General features: G+C 42.2%; 1 protein-coding gene across 15 annotated transcripts in view; it reads right to left on the minus strand.

Moving 5' to 3' along the window:
• Positions 1 to 24,867, minus strand: part of LOC128872909 (disks large homolog 4) — a 393,187-nt gene that overhangs the window by 271,196 nt on the left and 97,124 nt on the right. For all 15 annotated transcript variants that reach the window (XM_054116078.1, XM_054116077.1, XM_054116084.1 and 12 more), the window contains exon 3: positions 14,186 to 16,353. In XM_054116078.1, coding sequence (XP_053972053.1) covers positions 14,186 to 14,612 — 427 coding nt within the window. In that variant the 5' untranslated portion in view covers positions 14,613 to 16,353. The remainder of the gene's footprint in view (positions 1 to 14,185; positions 16,354 to 24,867) is intronic.

Consider the following 24,867-nt stretch of genomic DNA (forward strand, 5'->3'; position numbering starts at 1 on the left):
CCCAGACTCCTCTGCTGGCGTCGGTAATTAGAGCTCGTTCGCTGCGATACTGCGGAGCGCATTTAATTAAGAATCTGTAACTACTGTGTCTCGAGTAGGCTCCAATTAAAGTTCCCCTTATTGTTACCCGAAATTTCGTAGATTTTCCATTCCGAACGTCACCTGCTACGCATATTCGCGCTGTTCTCGCGGTTCCGCGGATGACGGAAATTCGCTCTGCGTGACGTGTACTAATTTTCACGTAATTCAAGTACCGACGCTATCGAAGCTGAAAACGCTGCAGGCAAAGTTCAACGAGATGTCCCTTAGAAATTTAAGATCCTGAGGGTAACTAGAAAACGTGGAGATTTAACGTTCTCAGCATTGTATATGGAAGAATTTCTTGGATGAATGGTTTTCCTTTTTCCAAGTTACGTAAGATTTGAAATGTTTTCACGAAGAATCGAAAACGAGATTCTCGTCGTGCTATTAACTTAAGAATTATCCAAACTATCTTCCCCGTCTGGCCTAATTATTCGATCGGACAAACGCGCCAGCCATCGTGCAAGGATGCCTCGAGTGGAACGCCCGACGCAATTCGGCGAGAATCGAATTTCCACGACGCGTTCCAATCGAATCAGAGACAGGGGATTGTAATGGCAACACGTAATTTTCGCGTGGCCGAATTCAGCAGAGCGTGTCATTTGAAGTCGGCCAACACTGATCCCAGGGCTACCGGGTTCATTTAAAGAATCGCCCTCGGCAGACCAGAACTTTTCTCGTTTGCAAAGATTAATAAGTTTCCAGAGCCCCCGAGAAACTGACACAGAGTAACGGCCAGAAAGGTACTGCTTACATTTAATTCGATGAGTTTTTGAAATATTATTTTCCATTGATACCACTAGCTCATTGCAAATCAAAGAGAAAAATTTCTACGTCAACATAAAATTCGAATAATGAAGTAAAAGATAATTATGTCTTGATTTTTCCTATCTATTGTCCAAAATTTCTTCAATCGCAGTGAAATGTATTACAGAGAAATACGTGGAACAATGAAATAATCAACGGCTAGTCGATCGAATTTCAAATTTCTGCAGAACCTCATTGAAACAGCCAGGAGAAAAGGTCCTCGCGAAACTCGATACCTACTAGTGTTATCACGAACAGAGAGTCGAATTTCGAGACTTGGCAGACGGGTCGCATTCACCGACGTGTCGTCGATTTCGTATGCAAATTACGGTAGTTTTCCGCGTATACATTGTACATTTCTAGCCTCGTCGACGCATACATACATAGAGAGGTGATATGCGTAGAGATGGTTTAAACTTTTGTCTCTAGAAACCAAGGGAGTCTAAAACCGAGGCGAATTTTGAGTAAAGTGTAAGCAGACAAAGGACAGAGGTGTAAAATTGCTATCCCATTTTCAAACCTCGCACCGTCTACAATTGCTAACTCAAATGGTACTCGAACCTCGTTGGAAAACTCACTCGATTCTACGGTGAGCTTAATCCTCTTGCGGATTTAATATAAGTTGAGCTCTATACGTTCGAGGTTTTTGGGAGCTGTGTTAACCTAGCAGAGGAGACTATTATATCCAAAATTATCATTTCGCATTACCAGTACCTCTTTTGCTATTCGTAAAATCCAATCAGATCTACTACGCGATGATTTTCCGATAATAATATTTCATTGAATGCTGTACTAAAAAAATTGTATTAGACTCATTGTGAATGTTTCTTTGTTTATAAAACCATTCTATCGAAGAAAGAAAATATTGTTCTTATAAGATAATATTGATCTTATCAACCAACGCAATTCACTTAAAGTGTGACTCTAGCAAAGCATTCTGAAACAATTTCTTTTAGACCCTAAAACGTTTGGTAGTAATAATGAAAGCTCATCTTCATTTTCAATCCAAGGCTTCGTCATCGTTGACTCGATGGTTAGAATGAACGCTGGACGCATAATAAATCCTTTATTTTTATTGTTGCTTACATATTGCATCAAAATTAGTTTGAAGGAGAATAATCCTTTAATTTTACTATTTAGAGAAACAAAAGAAATGTAAAACCTCTCAAGATCAATAGCTCATGAGCAAAGGAATCAAAAAGTCATTTACCATTTTTCAATCCGACCGTTCGTTACGAAGATATTGGCAGTTAAAGTTCCTAGGAGCTCGAACGCATGGACACGTGGAAGTGTCTCGTGTGGCGTGCACGCGAGCGCATAGTCTCGTGACTCCGAGCGCGCGCGGGCGCATATATCACGTGCGGGAGCACGCGCGTGCAACCGAGAGGTAAACAAACCCTGACTACGAGCGGCCCGCGTCGAGAGTCCCAACGGTAAACTTTAATCGCTTATATCTCAGTAACGAATGATCGAATCGGAAAACGGTACAGGACTTTTTGATTCCTTTGCTCATGAGCTATTAATATCGAGCGGTTTTATATTTTTGTCATTTCTCTAAATGGTAAAATTAAAGGATTATTCTCTTTTTAATCGGTTTTGAAGCAATATATTAGCAACAATAATTATAAAAAAAATGGTTCTGTCGATTTTGAGAGGTTTTACATTTTTGTAGTTTCTCTACATAGGAAAATGAAGGAATTATTCTCTTTTCAGCCGGTTTTGAAGCAATATATTAGCAACAATAATTATAAAAAAATATTATTATGCGTGCAGCGTTGATTGCTACCATCGAGTCGACGGTCACTCGCCGTAAGAGTAGTAAGGGATGACGGTGATCGAGTTGGGCGAGGTGGAATCGAGTTCGTCAATCAGGAAAAGGGCGCAATTGATTCGTGACAAGTCGCGTTTGTATTCGACAGTATCTATCAAGTTTTCCGAGTGAAGGCGAATTGCTGCATTAAACTCGGTGTTTCGAGCAAGCTTCGACTTCGTAGAGCTGAAAAGCCTCGACAATGGGAATCCCTTCGGAGCCGGAGTGGCAAAGGGAAACGCGGCTAATTTCCTGGAAAGCGGGGTGAAACTGATCGAAACTGATCGATCGGGGAGCGAGTAAATAACGGAATTGGACCGGCGATCGAATTTGTTCCTCTTTCGACGGGAAAGAAAGGATGCGGAATTGGAAAGCGATTCCTCACTGTTCGGGTTCAACGTTTTACCGCACGCAACCGTGGCCAAGAAAGTCGCGTGCAACTCTTGTACTCGGCTTGATTCTTTGTTCGGTTGTCGTTCGTCGAGCGAGTAATGGTCTCGTGATGTAAAAGAGAATTCCGCTGCTCAAAGAAATTTATATTCGCAGCAAGCCGATATTCATAATGCAGCAAGAATATTTTCGTACTCTTGATCACATTTTAAACTCTGCTTTTTCATCTATTCGTTAACTTCGAATAATTGTATTCTCTAGTAGACCACGATTTCTTCAGAAACATGAAGCTGAAACGATGGTCCCCTCTTCATTAATTTTTATTGCAGGCCATTTTCCTGGCATGTGCTTTTGTTAGTTTTATCAAAACGAGTGTATAGAGCATTAAGTATGGTATACAGTATCCTGGAACGAGTATCCTGGAACGAGTATCCTGGAACGAGTGGTTACAATATAGAAAAAAATATAAATAAAAACACTCCAATGTTATGGAAGCCAATTCAGAATGGTTTTTGATCGTTCAGCTGAGTGATCAGAACAAGTCCTATTGGGAACCTGTGAACCGTGCCATTAGCTGTCATCGAACCGTGACACGAGTAATGGCAGCTTGAAAGGATCCCCACTAAACGACGCATGTCAATATCTGTGCGTTATTCGACCTCTGAAGAAGCTAGCTGAAATACTAACGTCGATGTATCCCACAAAAAGCCTCAAATATCTTATTCAGAACCTACACATATTTATTCATTTCTAAGCTTTCGACCCACAGTGAAGACTTCCTTAGCGATTCATTCAACATTTTCTCAACTAGGACGCAACACAAGTCTATGAAGTATAAAAGCGCAAAAGTGTGGCTCTCCAATGTTATATCGTGTTATATTCCACTTATTTTTGGATAAGCCATCGTACATTCCCATTCAATTCGGCATTTCACGCTCCCTCGATGCGAAAACGAGGATTCTGAAATCGCTTAGGAAAATTGGAAGGAGCTCGAGGAGGAAACGCGCGTTTGTCGAGCAACGTTTCGAGGTAGCGATCGATTCCACTCACGTTTATCAGATTGTGCGGTTTGAATGGCCAGCTGGATGAAAAAGCAAGGACACATTGTGCCTGGCATTCACTCCGTCGATTCTGTGAACACGTTTTACAACTCTGGTTATTTAATTACCGGGACACGAACGCTTCGTTAGCTCACGTGGACTCTCGACGCGCAAAAATCTGCAACAATGGCGGTCTCGTTTATTGCTATTCAATTAACCGCACGCGAAAACCATCTCGCAACCTAGCGAATATAATAACAGCCGATTCCATGTCCACGTTGATAATGCTATTCCGTTGACATTCCCTTTCTCTTCTGGCGCGTCGGATTAATCTCGAGAGTGCTTTCGTGATACCTCAGCGTTATCGTATCCTGTGTTGATCCCAATTTTATTCCATTAAAAGACGTTAAATTTACTTATAGACGTACCCAATTTTTGAGTTATTGATTTAAATATTCCGCTCTTTTTACTAACGATTCAATGACCGATCGAGAAGTCATTTCTTCTCGCCGCAATTCTATTCTCCTCAATTCTCCAACGTTTGTCCTCCGACAAACGAAATCACTCGTTCATCAAAAGCTACAAAAGCTATGCTGTGCGAAAGCCTTCCGGCCTTAAGCTGTTCCTTGCCAGTTTCATTAATCCAGTTGCTCCTAAATCAATGTCTCTACAATTCCGGCTGGCGAGATAACAAGAAATTTTCTTGAAGCCCGCACGCGGAAATAATTTCGCTCCCTCCGGTCGACGTTAACGTTTGTCTCTCGTCGCTACTTCTGAAGGAAGACTTCGTTGACATTTTTCTCGAGAGGACGGTGCATACAATTCCCTATCCCTCTCTCCCTCGCCACGGCTGCACGAAGAGCGATAACACGTTACTAATTCATTTTTAATCCTTGATTGCTTTGACCGTTTACTCCGCGCGGCACTAGTGCCAGGAAACAAAGACCCCACACCCCTCTTTTGCTTCCCTCGGTCGTTTCAACGAGACGACTATATACCCTTCCCAGTTTCTTGCATTCTAAGCGAGTCTCCATTCCTCGGGACAACGTCTCGCTGTGACTGAATATCCACCGTCGCCTTCGCTGTCTTTTCAACGCTTCCTATTCCACAATGGCCCGATTTACAGGCGAGCCTTATCTGCTCGAAATTATCTTTCGTATAATTACTCGCTGGCTGTCACTGCGACATCTATCTTCGACAGCAATGTACGTACTAGACGCTAGAAATTCTTGATCTAACCGTTGAAGACTAAAGAATACTGTATATATTGTTTTCTTGACGAGGATGATTGCGGAACTTATTAAAAATGATTAAGAATATACTTAATATTGCGTTGATAAAAGAACAAGTATTCAAATGGTATTGAACAATTTCATTTTTATTAATATACTTCTCAGGAATGGGTGAGATTTAATTATTTTTTAATAACATTACGTAACCATTACGTTCCAATCCATTTCTTCGCGCAACTTTGGAGAGACTTCGTCGGTTAATCCATCTCAAGCCACTCCGAACCGAAGAAACTTTAAACTTTAAGCTTCGTTGTTTATCACGGCTCACAGGCTAACTACCTCTAACAGGTGGAGAGTAAAACAGATTACAAAGAAGCTGAAAACGTTGATTATTGGACAGGCTTTACTACCTAATATGCAACGAAAAGTTTGAAAACAACTGCTGGTCATAACGTTATTTTATATTAATTTTATATCATTAATTAAATTAGTATATATCAAATTACAGAAATATTAATTCACAAAATCAGAAGGAAAATTCGCGATACACATTTGCACTTGTTTACGAGAATTTCTAACAGAAACGTAACTTTCTCAACGTCAGAACTCGTTGCAAAACATGTCACCCCTATAGTTACACGTGCAAAAATTACATTTCATAAAACTCGACCCGCGAATGCATTTATTCTCTTGCGCCGCAGGGAAAGTTAATTCCCGACAAACTCCACGGGCATTTTCATGGCTGGTATTAATTCTGTTGGCAGCGTAAGCCAAACTTTGACAGGACCGAAGCATTTTAATTAATTCGCGACCGAAAACGTCTACACTTTGCGTCGCTTCAATCCTTGACAGTTGCTACTTCTAGTGAAATCAAAACCGGGCCTGTGAAATTACCATACAAAAAAATGTAAACTTTGTTCGGAAATGACATTGACCGTTGTGGGGTGAAACGGCTTTCTTTTAAAGGATACAAATTTTATATAAAAATTACTTTAAATTGAAACAAGTTTCCAATGGACTCAAGAGCAGAAACTGTCTTCATTCATAATTTTACCAATGTGCCATATTTTCCATTCACAACTCAAACGTTCTTCTAACCATTTCTGAAATTTAACATAGTAATTAGTAAGGAAGAATAGAGCGTACGTTCATCCACAGGTTTGGCGTGCATGGAGGCGCCAAACTATTAATACCTACAGTCAGAGTCAAAATCGAATTCGCATATCGCAGGATGGCTACGGTAAACGGACGTAGAGGCTCGGAATTGCAGTTTCTATGCGACACTAACGAGCCGCATTAGACCCAGAACGGTGAAGGTGATCGATCGGGAAGCGATGCACCGAAATGAGAAGAGGACGGCGGCGCGCGTTGCATTGCAAATCGCAATCAGCAGCGAGAGAGATACGAATGCATGCGCGTTTTGGCCCCCGTAGAATGGGGGAAGAAACGAAGTCGAGTAATCCCACTAATGTTCCTGTTAGGATCGCATCTACGGCTGGCCACGACCCAGATGCGTTTCTGGCATTCTCTTAAACGCAATAATGCATTTCCTGACCGTGCCGATGTGCTCGGATCCTTGCATCCCTCATAATGCCCCCCATTGTCGAACAAAGAAAGGGAATGCAGCCTGTCGAAATAGACGTGAATTAACGATTCTGTGTCTCGTCTCGGATTTCTATACCCTTGGATATACCACGGCTGATCATTATGATTACGAATGCGCCCGATGGAAATCGTTTCGGCGCCGTAAATTGCACCGTCGCGATACGTTTAATCGTTCGCGAGTTTTTAACGCACATCGCGAGATACTGATTGCTCCGGTGCTGTCGATCACTAATGCACAGGGGGTGGTTAATGGAATGCTATTGGTTGTTTCATCCGGAAATTATTAGGCGTGGGAAGGTTTCTGTAGGAATGGATAATTACATATTAGAGTTGCTACAATCGAGAGAATTACCAAACGAAATTGGAGAAATAATTCATTGGCTATTTAAGCCGTTCACTGCACAAATTGATTAACTTCATCAGTCACGTATTATTTACGTGATTAGTTTTCTATTTGAAACAATTGACAGAATGAAAGTAATAATGCAATGTTTCCTATCCAACCATTGTAGACATTCTATTAATTGCATCGAAGACAGGAACTACCAACTATGATAATTTTTCGTGAGTTTCTTCCTCTGAAAGATATTTTTCCCATTTACTTATTCCAGCAAAACAACGCTAAACGCAAAAATGTTCAGGGTGTTCTATTTAAAGAATTTGGAGCCACACCTTTTCTCCCCGAAGACTGGTCTAGCAATTTGTGTAATTTAAAAAGTTTCGGGGAGTCTTCAGATATAAGAACAAATTTCTGCTACTATCCCTAATAGTCCCCTGGAACAGAGCTTGTGGAATATTATGTGGCTCACCCCCGTACGTAGTCAAGAGTCGGTGGCAACGACGAACTTTAATTTCTTAGCGTTCATGCTGAATTCAAGGGATCCCTGGAATCGTTTTAATTCATCGCGAATTCCCGAGAGAATTTTTCTTCCGAAACTCGCACCGACCATTACAAACGATCCGCGACGTTCATCGATATTCGACTCGCTCCAAGTTTAAAATCGGCAAGTTTCGAAAGGGACAAAGGGAACTTTTACCATTCACGCGATTTCATTTTCTTTCCCCTTTACTTTCATCTCGTCGCGAGTGTCTGCTTCGTTTCGTTCCTTGGCGTACCGTTTAATCGATTAATTAAATCGCGCGCAATAAACCGATCGAGAAAGCTTTTCGAGAATCTGTATTGAATTTAATTGATGCTTCAACCACGCCGCGGCATCTGTTTGTTTCCCTTTATGGTATCGGGGGCGTATTCACGGGAAAATAAATAAGAATCGTGGAAAGAGGTTTAAGGAAGAAATTTCTCGGTTTTCTCGAACGGATGACAAACCGGTAGAAATAAACTGCTCGTTGTTTCTACGTTACGGCACGAAACCGTAATCCCTTCAAGACGTTGTTTCTTTTAGTTTCCTTCGGCGGCGAACACAGAAAATACACATGGTCGATTATGTAAGGTTCTGTGCTGCATAGAAACTGGCAAAGGGATCCGAAGAAAGATTGCCTCGGAGACCTGGAATTATATGCTCTTAATTGTACTAGTTATTTTTCTATTCTTATAAAGCAGAATAGTCAGTTTTATTACTTTAAAGTAATAAGGAGACATGTTGATTTGCGTGATTGAAATTGGAAATTATGGTTGCAATTATCAAGAAAAGTATACTTCTAGAATATTCTTGAAAAAGCGATATAACCGAATATTTAAACTTCAGTGGAACCAAGCGTACACTCGAACTCATTCAAACTTCGTGAAAAAGTCGAGCACTTTCAAACAGTAAGAGACAAAAATAACGCGAACGTGGGGGCACAGTATCCCTTGGACGTTCTTTTTCCTTGAGAGGACTGCCTAGTTTGGAGCTGGATAATTGGACGATATTCGAGATTCTTTTTTGAGCGAACTATTGGATATGGCAGTTTCAAAGTTTGAACTGCCATAGAAAAGTTTGGAGCACCCATCGATCGCTAAAATAAATAAATCCTTTTCTCGTGCACAAATGTTTAATGAACAAAAAAAATTTAATGTCCATTGATTCGTAGCTAGTGATTGCTATAATTCGAGTCATAGTTGTCACTAATTTTTCATTTTCACATCTCGACAGCGATCTCATTGACGTCACCGCAGCGGAAGTTACGTCGCGCGCTATACCATTTGGAAAAAGGGTAGATACGCGGGCGCGTGGATTATGATTAATCTGATATGCCAGCACAACGGCGTAAGTAGAGGTAATTAGCGTGGCTTTGGTGTGGAAGTTTGCACCGCGTTTTGTTCCTTCCCACTCCGGCTAGACTCTTCAACCTCTAAATTTTCCACCGTTTCCAGCTTAATTTATATCGTTCCCTAACCACCCAGTCGCCGAGAAAAATGCGCGTTGAATACGCGCGGCAATAAAGCAGAACGAGCCGAAAAAAAAAGAAACCGACGAAAACCTCGGCGAACAGATTCGAGAGAAATAAACGCAAAGAAGCTCACGCGAACGGTGGAAAATTTTGTAATAAAGCGACTTTACGAGTCGCCGCGCACGTTGCTGTTTCGGATTAAAATTTCTAGTTGCGTGTGCCGGTTTCCCCTTCAGACTTTAATGAGATACGGGATAACATTATCCTGCACACCGGCTGTTGTTCGCAAATTAAGTCCAAGCAATGGATCACGAACGCTCGTTTCTCCTCCTTGTTTGTTTCATCGTGCACCGAATACCTACGTGGGTCATTTGGTTGGTATTAATGAGGATATCTTGTTTTGGATAATAAAAAAAATTCATTTCATGCTGGAGGGATTACAAATACAACTTGTATACAGGATGTTTCTTTATAGATGGGCATCCTTTTAGGATATACTTTTACATGGCGAAACTTTTGTTATGGTTTTCCTCTACATCTCGCTCCCACTTAATATATTTATTTTTCTATTTGTATACTTGTTTTGTAATTCCCAAAAGAGAGCCTACGTCAAATTTGATAAGTTGAAAGTATCATTAAAATTAAGCCTGATTTAAACCTCTATTGCATCATCAGTGGATCGTATAGAATAATCAAGGAATAATTTCTTCGTCCAAAGATAAATTAAAATACATGCAACAGCAACCGAGTAACACGTGTGGGCATTTATCACTGTAAGCTGAAGCAATTCGGTATATCCGGAAGAGAGCTTCCTGCATTCCATCATCATGACTCGACGAAATCTGTTGTGCTTTATCGCGTGCCGTTTCGCGCGGATAAAACGGTCAATCGAAAGTCCGATGCGCGCTCTGTCAGCAAACAATGCGCAACAAATTGCGCCAACAATCCGTAAGTTGAACGTATATGTCAGGTTTTCCGCATACGAAATGTTTTTCCAAAGTTCCGACTTCACTGTACGGTAACGTAAACAGAATGATGAATGATTGTCGATTGTTATGCGTCAAGAGGCAGGAGTATCTCATGATATGTGTGCGCCAGTTTTGAAAAGAATTTCGAATTCGTCGCAAACATTTATGGAAAGGATTAAACTGTCAACAGTGGAAAACGAATTGACCGGTATTTAAAAGGCGTGCGAACGTAATTTTTTCGCACACTTCACGAGATGAGACTGTAATAGTTTCAAGACCATCGCTTCTCTGCAGTGCCTTCGTTCGAAAGAAACTGCTTTTTGCGCGGTATATCTGAATCAGCACAGTGGCGAATGCAGTGCTTTACCCCAGCTCTAAAAAACAACTCTCCAGCGCTGATATAAAAAACGATGATTAAAAAGAGACGCGTTTTACGAGGGCCTGGTTCAAATTGTAAATATATACTCGAGTACACACACCGTCTTCGTGTACGTGTAGGCGCACGTATTTATATGTACGCTGTGTATCTTACGCGATGAGAGATACTCGCGTTAATGCGCGTATGGAAAGTTTTTTAGCGGACGAAGTGGTTTTCTTTCGTATCCGGATGTAAATTAACATCGGGCCAGCTTTTGACGTTCGCCGCTCTTCATTTTCTTTTTCCTACCGTGCGGCGAATCAGGATAACGAGGTTTCCACCTGCGAGCCCCGTTTTCATTCGCTAAGTACTCCCCGCAAGCTCGTTACCGAATGATACAAGATAATAAATAATTAAAAACAGACACTATCGGGCTCGGGCATTCATTATCTTCGTCGAATACGATAGCCTCGCCAAAATATGGGGGGCGGCGCGGATTGATTTACGCAACAATTATTTCGAATATTTCACCACGTCGATAATTGATACTCGAATATTCAGATTTATGCGAATAACTAACAAACTTCGACGTATTAATCAACGAAATTTAATTTATATTTCTACATAATAGAACGTGAGCGCGATGCTCTGCAGCGAGAACATAAATACCTTATTTCGGCAAGGTTGATTCGATTGGACGCACACCTGAAATAAATATACGTATCGCAGCACCGTTCTCTTGAATTAAAATAATACGCAGAATTATCAATCACGTTGCGAGGCATTTCCTTAAACTTATATTTTTATTCAGGAGCATCCGTGGTTCCTTATTTTGATAAATTCATGCACCGGCACGTTAATTAATTTTTATATCGGTTAGAAAGAAAACAGGATCCCATTCAAAGAGTACAAAAAAAATAACTATTCCATATTTCTATAATTTCGAGACTAAATCTTTGCAAATCAACCTTAGTATTTTGATTTTCCTCCCCGCATGACTGGAATTCGTTGATAAAGCACGCAATAGTGGAAACTCGTTATACTCCGTCACACGATCAATAACACGGTCAGCCTGCAATTTTCCGATCGAGGTTGTTCCAGCCGAGTTCGCAATTAACGATGCTGTCGTCTTTTTCTCGGCGTCTATCCACAAGCTAGGGGGTGAACAAGTCGTTTTTCGGGGGATGGTGTAAATATCCTAAATCACGGAACTTTCTCACGGTTCCCACGGCTCCCCGTCTCTTCCTACGGGTTTTTATTCGTCTCCCGTCCGTAACCACGCGAGGGAAGTCGCCTCTCAAAGGCAGATAATAAACTCGAAACAATACGACAAGCGACGTGCCTGCGCGACACGAACATGCTTTCAGCTTTAAAGCGTGATACCGCCGAGTCGCCGCTCGCCCCGCCGCCGGGAAAACTATTTCATAACTGGGTCGAGCAAGTAGGTGGACCATGGGTACATGCTGGATGCCGGATAAAAGGGTGCGCCGTGGAAAAAAAGACGGTCCACGTAAAACGGCTTCCCGGTTTCTCTCTACTTCCTTTCATACCACGGCGAAATGGGGATTACGTGTCGAGTATTCGTTAACAATTTTGGCACTAGTTTCGCCAGAAATTGTACATATTTTCTTCCCAATGGATGTCATTGCTCCTTCAATTATCCAGAATTCGATTTTCTGACGGAGACTAATGAGATGATTCAAGTTTAATGGGTACAAAATGTTTGACCTTACGCAGAGATCGTTTGAATGAATTAGCTAGATGAATTTATAATAATACTGTATTCGAGAGGATCTTAAAATATGACACTTCCACGGTTTCTGTAATTCTCGTCCATCTAATTATCAAATTTGAATAATCTCCAACCGGTGGGACACGTGTATACCCTTTCGGGTACACGCTGAGTTAACTACCCCTAATTGACATTCAACCAACGTCCGCTGTAAATTGTATATATACATATTTCAATCCTAAACGCGCAGCTTCCGAACTTTGCTCGGTCGGGTCTTTAATGCGAATTCACCTTGGTGATACAATGCTATTCAAATGCCGACGACGGAAGCAAAGGACGGGGAAACGATGAAGGGGTGGTTACCTATGGAACAGATGCTCCCTTGTTGCGGGAGAAACAATGAAGCCGCTCGACAAAAGCGGCAACAAACTCAACAACTCATGGCGTCATGATGCCGCCATGTCCAACAGATGAGGAATACCGATAAGAGACGATTTGTTGTGGGAAGCGCTTGCTCCACGGCTTTTATAGCGCGACGACAATGGCTGAAAGGCGCCCTTACTACGCCTTGCGTTTCGCACGACAGAGAATTCCAGTAACTTTCGCGCGTTTGATTTTATCCGAGTGGAAAATTGAAGACACATTCTGATACTCTTGTTTTACTCTGCAGACAAAAAAAGGAGGAAATACGGGGTAGATATAGCAAACGTTGGGTAGATGAAGTTGTTCTTCCTAATTTATTCTACTCTTATTCTTAAAATTTTAGTCTTTTTGTAATTACCACAAGCATTCCTACGTTCAAGATGAGATTAATTTTTGTATATCTGTTATGGTATTAACTTCGAGTTGATGTTTATGAATACTGTCTCTGACGAGATAGGGCCTCAAGTGTCTCTTACCACTCAGTTGTTTACCAAAATACTTTCCTGCTTACTTTAGACAGAACTTTACCGACACAAAGTTTGTACCATCAATTCACAGACACGTATTAATGTAGGGAACCGAAAGCACAGGAATTCATGCGAATTTTTCGCGACGTTATGAATAATTGAGTTTGAAACTCCTATTTTGAACGGAATCGAGCCGAAAGGGTGATTCTGAAAAAGGGAGCCGCAGCAGCAGCGTCTCTTTTTATACGCAAATAAAAGTTTTGTCTGCCTGCGCGCTCTGCGCCATCCATGTAAACGACCTACTTTGATTTTGGTTGCTCGTCGCACATATGGAGGAGCGCTCGGCTGCGTTGCCCTCGTAAATTCCAAAAGTTCTCCCGAGTATCCTGCTAGCTAACCTTCTTCGATTCTTTAACAATATGACCCTGGCATATTGCAAAAGTACTAGGAACTTCTTAAAGTGCTTCTCGGGGTATCATAATCGTTCTTTCGAACTATGGCCCGAGATTGCGATGAAGCATTCCGAACGGAAGGAAAAGGCTGGTACCGTTGTTCCCTGCATTCTTAAATCACGCCAGGCTCTGATTAATATTTTCCTCTAGAAATAACTATTTCATCAAGAATTTTTAGCTATTGTACAAGGAATTTAATTTTTTAGGAAGGAATAATAAATTTTAATATGACACTATTAATCTGTATTGCCTGGCACGACCAACGTGGCAGGCTCATTTTATATTACAAGAAGGAGCAATTAAATTCCAAAATGATTTCTGTCAACAGCAAAATAATCAAGGAATTTACACACTACGACTTTTATCAACTAATATGAGTTATAACAGAGCCCCATAGAGTTGACCAATACTTGGACGTTGACCAAACCAAGAGTCTAACAGTTACGTATCGAAGCGCGATAAATAACGTGATAAATATGAGAATACTACCTTCTTTTGCCTGCACGAAGCCGTGAACCTCGCAGTAACTTCCGGCGGATCCTGCGGCGCCAGGCGTGTCCAAAGTGAAAAGAGTGTTTGCAGAGGAGCTGACGCCATCGTCGGGAGTCTGGAGCAGACTGGTGGCCTGCGACAGCGTGCGTTGCTGATGGTGCGGGTGATGGTGAAGGTGATGGTGCTGCTGCTGTTGCTGCTGCAGCTGCTGTTGCTGTTGTTGCTGCTGCTGCTGCTGTTGCTGCTGGGCAGCGAGAATCTCCTCGTGCCGGCACTTGGAGCACCGACGCATCTCCGAGCGAACACGCAGCAGCCAGACCATGCCGAACAGTGCCATAGCAATCTCGAGACCCGGTGACCTCGATGGGTGCTTCATGCTCGCTGAATCAAGGTCATCGAGGCTCCAGGAGCCAACGCGACGCATAGCACTAGAGATCTCTGCGAACAATGTTCCGTTCCCTCTTAAATGGCTAGCACTCCCCGATTGTTCACATCTATTCTTCGTATCTGCGTCGCTTCTAGCTCGCTTCTGTCGACGATGAAAGCCTTGGTATGAATTCGGATCGAAGGAATTCTTCTGGATAGAAATTGTCTCGAGTTACAAACGTTTGGGTGCCTAACTACGTTTTGATAATTTTGTTTCTTTTTTTTTTTTAATTTTGGCTGGTTTGTTCCCTTAGTTATTGGCGTTCCAAATGTTTCATCCTCGCGAGTAGTTTGCTTCCCACGTTGCTTTTATTATTCCAAGTATTCATTGCACCTAGTTTGCCTTTCCTTTTCTTTCCACTCCAGCACTGCTATCAAGCTTCTTATTTTCAATTCTTCGCATTTTCTTTTCATCGGACAACGTTTATCCCAAGGATTCCACTTTTCGAAGTCGAGCCCGGGAGATCGGTTGAAACGAATCGAGAAGCAATTTTTAACCCACGGACACTTCCCGCTGCGTAAAGATTTCTCTTCTTTCTAATGGAACCTATCTTCCATAAATTCTTCGTCACTTCACCTCCATTCTTCTTCGTACCCCCCAAGTATCGAAGTAATCCTACTTTACCTTCGGCCCAGAGTGCTGGCGAGACCGTCCCATCGATTCGATCCCTAGGTGCTCCCGTCGAACGGCGCGAATTTGTCCAGCAAGATCCTCCTCGTCGAATCCTTTTTTCGGTCTCCACATTTTTCACCGAAGCTCGACGAAATTCGGTGTCGGGCCCGTGATCCTCGAAGAATATCGTCCAACCATCGACAAACGCTGTTCCAACCGCCAGATATCACAGAGAACGATGCAAGGAGGCACCCTTATCTCCGGGCGATGCAAAATTACCAAAATTGCGCGTGAAAGGCACGATTGCAGGGAGGAAAATCAACGATCGGGTCTCGGTGCCGTTCGTTGTCAACTTCGAACGTCCCTGGGCAGAAGAGAGCTCTCGAGTCGGAGGGCAATGTGGCTAACGACCAATGAAACCACGATTGCGTTCGGAAACTTCGGCGGGAAACTCGGGCCGCGGGAAACGATTACGGCTAACGAAGCCAGGGCTCATGGACAGTTGGGTGACGCTTGGTCCTGGAACGGCCACGGTTCGCTTATAAAAGTAGAAAAGATTCGTTGGAGGTTGGCGCGGGTCGTAACACTTCCGAGGAACTTTTCAGCGAGCCGGCGGCGGAGAGGTATCGTTCCACGGTTACCGAAGTTTCCCGTCTGCCCCGTTGCCCTGGAAGTTGGAACGAGCTGGACTCCGCGCCACTCGAGCCTTCCAGCCGTTTCAGCCCCTGCGTCTGTTTTCACTCGACGATTCTCCGTGGCCCATCGAGCTGCGCGAGGCTGACGTCTCGCCGAAGTAACGCTGGTACGAGGACCCTCTCCCATCGAGACGGCACTTCCGGCCACCGTGTATCTCACTCGATACGCATGAGTGGGACTCCGATTTCTCCGGTGGTGGACAAGCCCCGGCTAGCCGATAGCACGACGATAACACGGCGGTTTCACCGACTACGCGAGCCAGACGAGACTTCTTGGAAGAGGTTTTGTCCCACGAAGAACCCAGTGGCCGGGAACGGCTCGATAAGCGTACCCTGGACTCCTTTTATCCGGACAACGTCGCCCTCGATCCGCTCGTTTTTTCGATGAATTCTATTACCGAGATTTCGGCTCGTTCCTTTCTTACGCTGGCCTGGAAAAGTCACGGATGACATCGGGCATGGCCGACATTCCAGCTAAAGGAAACACACTCGAGTGAACTCGACGTTTTTCCTTTTTTTTCTAGGTGAATGCTAGTGGAGAGGGGGATTTTTCGTTCGCCCGACCCGGCGTGTGTTACGTCCGACGATCTCGAGTTTAACGCGGTGACTGCACAGGGTTTCGGACTTTACGTTTACGCCACAGCGAAGTTGGCATCACGGTCCATTTGAAGTGTTAGGAAGTATTTATGGAATTTAGAAAACTCAGAATTTCTCTAACTAAATTACATTCTCGGAAACGTATACAAACACGAGTTTACTCGTGACTGGTCAATAATGTGTTAATAAGAAGCTTGATTAATGAATGATATTTTTTCAATAAATTTTTATAGAAAATAATTTAGCGCCAGCGTAGACTTCTACACAGCATCTTCAATTTTTGCCAACAAATATTAACCAGAACTTAGGCGCAAACTTTCGTAACTGCTTTCGTCGAACATCACTGTTCCTAGACGTTAAATCTGCGTTAGCGTTGAAACACGGGCAAATTGAATTAAGTAGTAAATTATTTCACGCGCATTCCGCGCGGTAAGGAAAACGAACATGGTTAAACGCGACGTCTGGAACTCGAAACAGACCAGTAACAGAATTTCACGGATCGACTTCGGCGAAGAGCGTCCCCGAGAGAAGGGTTGCAAATTGCGACGTAGAGCGTAGTGGAAAACACTTGTGTGTTCTTCGAGTACTGACTGCTGGCACTTCTCGTCACTCCAAGGCACAAGATGCTTGTATCTGTCACGTACACGTGACAATTAAAACTCAAATATCGCAGTGCGAAGGGTTATTCGTTAAAGAGGATTCTGGGTTTGCAAAGTTTGTATACGCTATATTAAAATAAATCGAATTGCTGAGACAAGTCACTTTCTTAAGCCATTCTAGACATTGTTAAATTAGACTGTAGTAACACTAGATTTACGTAGCACAGAAAAGATCAACCAGGCCTTTCCAGCATGCAATTATCAGCAGTAGAGTCAACTACACCGGCTGTTCGTTTCGTCAGCAACGATTCTCAACAATCGTGTGATCGTGCGACGTTGAAATCGAATTGTACATCGCGTTGGCAGATGATTCCTAGGCCCCTAAAGTCCATTCACGACCCAGATGCATTATTTTGCGTTCGTACCGCTGCGATTTACTGCACCGCCGTGACGCGTACAGGCAGGCGCATTATTTCCACGCCGTTATTATCGCATTTGTTCCCGGTTTATTTATCCGTGTACGATGTTTTTGACGGAGTCACGAACAAAGGCAAACGAATTAAACGCTCGTGAAGGACGTTGGCTGAATTTCAGCTGACCGGCGTATCCCCGTTCTTCGACGATAAATTATTTCTTTGATTGATCTCGTGTTGGGAAAATGGTCTATAAACGCTCTGCAAACGACTTTTTCCCGCACACGTGATATTTCAAGAGCTATTTCATATTTTATGTTAGGAAATTACTTAATTCCGCCATGTGTTCGAACGTTTCACGTTGAAACATTTTATCATTCGCATTTTACATTTCCCATTAAATTTCTAATTTGTGTAGCGGTTATAACTGCGCGATTAACTTTTGCGTTACCTATTAAAGAGTTGAAACGTGCATGGTGGAATGTTTGAACATCCGCCGGTATAAAATAATTCCCCGGCTAATAGTATGAAATATTTCGTAAAATACTACGTTTTTAATGGTCATACTTTCATACCTACTCATACATGTTTTGAAAAATTGTTCAATAAATTCTGTTGAAATTGAAATGAAACTTTTACGAAAGAAGTTATCGCGTTACAAGTTTCAATGAGAACAGATAAATGAAAGTTGTAGAAAATAGAAATGCTACTTTGGTCAAGATTGAAATGAAAATAAAGGATTCTGCGTAGAAGGACCATCTTTTGAAAGTCCTAATGGATCGTTTTATCTTCAAAGAATAATTCCGTTTACAAAACTATTGCTTACAATGTACTGCAAAAATGGAGTTTTATTTATTTTATGAAACTTTTCCTAATAAAAGTTCTGGAATAACTGTTTCCATGGAACTTTTCCTATAAGAGTTTCAAAGTATCTGTTCCACGAGAACAATTTTTACAAAAGTTCTTAAGGTAAAAGTTCTTCTCCGTACAAGTGCCACAAGGACAGATATTTTTTTAAGAGAAAGAATAAGTTCTATCAGACTTTAAGAAAAATAAAAGTGAAACGCCTTCTTCGATCTCTCGAAGTAAGCTCACTGATCAGCTACTTGATTGCGAAAATGATAAGTAGTTGGTGTAACAATATTGTTGCAATACAAATTAAATTAAATTTAGTTCAAATAAAAATAAAGGTTTTTTTTTTTATTTCCTTTAAAAGTAATTACTATAATTCCCAGCCATTTTCAAGAGAACATTTCCCTGAACAATTCTCATCTAAATGTAGCTCCAGCGTGATTCTTGCGCGAATTCCAACGTAAATAAATAATTCAATATAAACGCGATGGCTGTAGACATTTTGAACACAATTAAACGCGACGGAAGGTTCGTTCAGCGAGTGCGTTGTTTCGCATAATCGTAGGACGCGAAACCCTGGCACGGGTTATACGAGCGGAATTTATTTTGATTTCGCGCGACGCAAAGTATCCGACGACTTCGTCCGCGATGCATGAAAATATAAATTTTCGTTCGTTGGTACGTTCGTTCGTGCGAGAAATTTATTCGGTCCGCGTTATTTAAAAACGCGACTCAACGGCACGGAATGGCACGGTTCTCGCACCTGTCACTCCTAGAGATAAAATAAAACGAAGAAAAAAAAAACGATATTAAAATATTATCGCGGATTCGCATTCGTGGCATCGTATATTCGCGAGCGAAATCTCGAAGTTGCGACGTACAATAGCGAAAAAAAAGTATGGAATATTGAAATACATCGAGCAAATGTCGCGTGCGATCGTCGAAAGAAACCTGAGAATTTATTGGATTTAAGTGCTGTATTGCTCCCATTCTTATTTCTTCAGATACTATTGCTGATTTAAGTACTTCTCTATGTGATGTACAAACTCTTTACTGCACAAATCGATTAACTTCACCTTTTGAAAAATCTTATTCAATGATAATATATTTTGAGTCATAAATATATTATCACTCATATGATAATATATTTTTGAGTAAAGAAAATATAAGAGGATACAAATGCATATTTCATTCAGCTTCTTTAACTACCATTAATCCGTACAATTTTCCATTAAAGAAAATACCAAAACAATTCCATTCATTTCGTTATTGGTAACGCGAGAATTTTCACCTTAAAAGTCCCCATTTGAATCCAACCTACTGAAAAGGTTCCACAATAGTTTCAACTCCTATACAAAATACTATTCAAGTTGCACAATTTCGGCGCCCGCTCCCCTAACAATCGCAGAGCGTGCTGTCGCAACGGCGATTTTTGTTTCCCATGGTAAAAGTTGTCCTGATCGAGCGATGAAAATGTTGAACGTGCCGCGAAAGTATCGAAAACGAAACGGGACCGAAGGGGCAAAGGGAATTGAAGGGACGCTTTACACGCGCTACCATTTTTCGCGACACGCAATCGCGGTGACGGTCGAAATCGCGCGCAACTGGGAAACCGACACGAATCGTTCCCTGTCAAAAAATAGCCGCTCTCCGTGCTGGGGACCACTAATAGCTGCGTTCCATTCACAATTTTTATTTATCTCGGTGCACGCATCGATCGGCAGGAATTAATACTTCTACTGTGTCGTTGACGCAACACCACACCGTTACGCCGTGTAAACTCGTTGCTGGCAATCGTTCCAAATCCGCCAAACTTATTTCCTACCCAGTGTCGGTTGTAGGAAGAATGTAGGTTGCGTCAGTGAGCGTCGTCGCCGTGTTTTCCAGATTCTGAAGTAGTCGGAACAACGAGAATTTTTCCATCTTTTATCTTTTCTTCTATAGAATGAAAATTTCCATCGTTCGAACGTGAGGATTGATTTTCTACGTACGTCTGACAATGTCGTGACATAAATTTTGCAAACAAAGCGTTCGCCAACTATAACGCGCCCGACACGAATTTCCAGCACTAAAATAGACGCAGAATACAAGGGCAATTTGGAATTTCACCTATGAGCTCGCGGAACAGTTAGCACGTATTTGTGCTACGCGCTCATGAACCTGGCGAAAAAGTTTGAATAAACATAGTTGCGGAACTGCATCAAATGCGTTTGACCGATGCGCACGTAGATTGTGCGTTTGAGAGGGCTCGTTATATATCCGCGTAAGGGTGTATGGTAGACGATGTTTTTAGGGAGTCAAGCGGATAAGTGACTGCGCATTAATGCTTGAGGTGCGCTAGGGACGCTATTATAATAGAATTTTAGTGAGAAGAAAAAAGATCGGAAGGCACGGGAATCGGCTCGCTTCGATTCACCAGACAAACATCAGCAGCCGTTACCGGCCGCTATCGGTTTAATTGGTTTTCTGTACGATCACCAGGCCCCGATCGTCAAATTAATTGGTCCGATTCAGGCGGTATTAGCACAGGTAAATCCCCGTCGAATAACCGCAAATGAATATCGATAGATTTGTTTACCAGATTTCCGCGGCGGCGAGCCCCAGACCGTTTATAGGGAAAGTACTATAAGCTGACGAGTAGTGATGGGTTCGAGTGCCATAGAAGTAGCTTATAATAATCGTGCTCTATAATCGCAATCAATTTAATTATATTTCACGTCTTTTTTTCTCTTCTAGGTTTGTAAATATTTGGCTGTGTAAATTTGATCTCCTACATCTAGTTAATATTGAGAGCAGATTTTTCGGTATTTTTCGAAGTATATTAGTGGATCAAGTTAATATCGAATGATACAAATGAATATTTTCTGTCTCTTTGCCAAAAAGACATACACACAATTTTCAAGTTTTTGATTTCTGGAATCATTTGTAAAGTTTGGTCAGAAATTTTTCATAAATTTTTACATTAAACTCCAATAAAGAGATTCTACTACGAGTACATTTTTGAACTCGCTCCCATCGCTAGTGACGGAGCCATCGTGGCAGCGCAGATGCTCCGCAATTTCACTCTCACGAGCGCCATTGTTTTTCCACTCGGTTCTTTGACGTTTCGCGCACACACGGAACACGGAGCTGTATTATCCACCAACGAGGCCAATAAATTCACTGCGCAAACATTTTAAGAGGCGAGTTTTGAATATTTTACGGTTTCGCGAGAATCCGTCGGCCATTCGGCGCATAACCGATTAACTGCTCTGGCCGCTTTGACTGCAAAGGGCGTATACATCCGTCCTCGAAAATCAGGTTCAGACAACGAACGGAATATATACAGTACCATTTAATATGCGCTTAAATATTAACACATTCACGACCGCTGACGTGAATTCACGTCCTTTTAAATTCTATTCCTGGTTATGAAAAAATTATGAAAACCTTTTTATTTTATACACTACATATTTAGAACGTTGATATTTCAAATCATGTTTTGTAATTTTTATCTTCGCCCTAACGATACAAATTTGCGATGTCCAGCTTCAGAATTTTATTGTTTTTGTCGGTTCAGAATAAATATCCATCGAAAAATAGAGAAACCTTGATTTGCTACCAGATTTCTTGTCATGGACGTCGAAAGTTCGTCGAAATAGCTCCAAGAGACAGAGCTCTTTTGTTTCTCGAAATCATCGTTCTCCGAGAAGTTGGTGGATGCGAGGCTTAGCGTTCCGCGAAAGCAAACTCGGACAAAGGAAGGGAACGTTGATTTGTGGCGAATGCGGCCCCTCTCACAGGATCGACCACCCGCGGACTTCAGGACGAATTTCGCGCAAAGTAGATCAGAGAGCAGAGCTTTTGAACTCTCGTCTCTGGCCGTTGCACGCAACCGTATACGGGTAGCACTATCCAGGTTCTATGGCGATTATGCGCCCCGCGGTAACTGACGAGAAATAATTCCCTTTGCCGTTCACTGACCTGTCCCTAATGCCATAACGAAATACACTAACTACTTTTCGGGTTAGCAGCGAAAGTATGTTTCGTTGGTGTAACAAAATGATTTCGGTGGGCCCAGGGATACGATTATTACAAGGAATTTTACATCCGAGACTTTGATTTCGAATGCTGCGAGTTAGGATGCAATAATGAGTTTAACTGAAGTTGGGTCGATCGGCTACTAGATACAGCAAACGATCTAGCAACAATTCGTATGATGTTTCGTTTTAATTTAAGGTTCGAAAATAATTAGCACACTTGTATGTTAAAGATTTGAAAATTCAAAGGCTTAAGTCTAAATTAATTACAGACAAACTAATATGTAATGCCAATGAATGTTCCCTTATTAAGAGTAATCTAGATAAAAGGGTTTGAGAATTTACTTCAGAAATAATTCAATACCTCTCATATCAAATGTACTTATAAGTAGATGTAATCGTCGAGGTATATTTATCAATAAATTTCTCTTTACTTTCAATCCCGGAATAATGAAATATTCGCTTATCGAAACATTTCAAAATAACCAAACAATATAATACGAACGTTGAAGCGAGTCTTGCATCGCATTTTGCCAGAGACTCCGCCTCGATTATCTGTAAAATCAACTTCAAATTATTATTCCTAGGCACATTTAAACACGTTTGTCGTTATTACCGATTGCCCGTGTTGTTCGTGTTGCGATATTTATGCGCGAAACTGAATTTCACTAACCGAGGAGAATTTCCGCGTCGTGCGTTTCAAAACGAAATAATCTCCGCCGCGGGTTTTGCAACATTCCGTGTAATTATACGACGCATCTCGTGGAAACATTATGCTCGGGCGGGGTGTTTAACCAGTGGGGAATTATATAAATAAAATCCTAATGCCTCAAATACGCTAAGAACCGGGGGAAAGGTAGAGTTTAGGTCAAAAAAGTTCGCCGAAGTTTGCGGAAAAGTTGCCGGGCGTAAAAGAAATCTCCAAATATAAAATGGTTTTCGGGAGCGGCGAACGAGAGTTAACTCGGACGAGAAACCGCGTAAACTGATTTTTCTCCATTCAGGATTGCTTCAAAAACTCTTAAAGAAAGGGGCGAAGTAATTCTGCGCGAATTTGCGCGATTCATTTCTGCTTTCGATCAGGGAAACAGCAAACACGCCACCAAAAAAAAAGAAAAGGCAGACCACACTGTCCTACCTTTCTTCTCGTATTTTCGACAGTTAAATCAATTTTCTTCGATGAAAAGTTTCTTCAATCGTCTCCGGTAAACGTCCGCGATCCTCAAGGACTCTCACCATTGTAAAATTTCTCCTCGAGTCGCTTAGCCGCTTCCTCGGCGAGAAGTTTATTAAATTATTACAGAACTTCGTGAATGCCGGCTCTCCCGCGAAGACGGTCCAACTTTTACCACCGCTAACTGAGGTCTGGGCATTCCTTGAATTAAAAGTAAAAGCACTCCCGCCGAGCGTCGAGACGCGCGGCCACCGTGTCCTCGGAACGTGCGACCTAATCGTTCCCCTTGAAAATCACCGACACGGAACACGTGTACCCTTTCACGGCTAATTCCTCCTTCGTTTCACGACACGCGAACTCTTTACGGCCTGCTGGAGTCTCTCGTTCCGCCCTACGACTTCTTTGTTTTTTAAATTATTCAAAATAGAGAATTTACTTTCGAATATATTTTATTTGTGTAATATATGTATTTTAGGCACTGTTACTGTGTTAGAGGATGATTGTGTTATTTTAAATAAACACAAGGCAACAGTTGAAACAACCAATTTCCATTTGTGAACAGCGTAATGTAATTTTCAAGTAATTCGTAATATAGTTCATGAATTTCCCCTGGACGGCAAGCGACGAGCAAGTATCTTACAATATCCCGAGAAATTCGACCACGGATAATTTCCACCTGGAAAGTGTAACGAAAGAGGATTGGAGAATAATTTTTTTACAGCTAGTGTGCGTTACGACATCGCAGGATGCGCCCCGGTCAGCCATTCAGAAACTCTAGAAAACGAGTAACTATACACAAGCCGTATCTTCTCCTCTTTTTCCCTTCGCCCGGGCCTTTCTTTTACCGTTTTTCCATTTTCGAAGCCCTTCCCCACCCACGGACTTTATGTTCTCCCACCGAGAAAAAAAAGCTCGGCTACCTTTCCGCCTCGCGCAGACTTTTAAGCCTTCCCGAGCCTCGGCACAGAACTGGTCGTTTCTAGCTGATAGCCGCCACGGATGGAACGTAATAAAAGTACGACTCGACGGCAGCGCTGAATGCAACTGCACGGCAAAAAGAAATTCCTTCCGGTCGTTTTAATTCGCGTAAGCGCGCTCCTCGGGTTTCCCGGCCCTCCTTTCGTTCCCTCGGTCCCTACCGCATTTACCTAGCCCGTTTTTACCTGGTCGACGTTTCGCGCTTCGAAAACCGTGACGCCGAGCGACTTGCGAGGGATATGTATCGTGTGGGATCCACTTCAACGGGCGATTAAGCGCACAAAAAACCGTGGAAAAAGTTCTTATAAATATG

Source organism: Hylaeus volcanicus, chromosome 2, assembly GCF_026283585.1.
Source record: "Hylaeus volcanicus isolate JK05 chromosome 2, UHH_iyHylVolc1.0_haploid, whole genome shotgun sequence".
Taxonomy (NCBI): domain Eukaryota; kingdom Metazoa; phylum Arthropoda; class Insecta; order Hymenoptera; family Colletidae; genus Hylaeus; species Hylaeus volcanicus.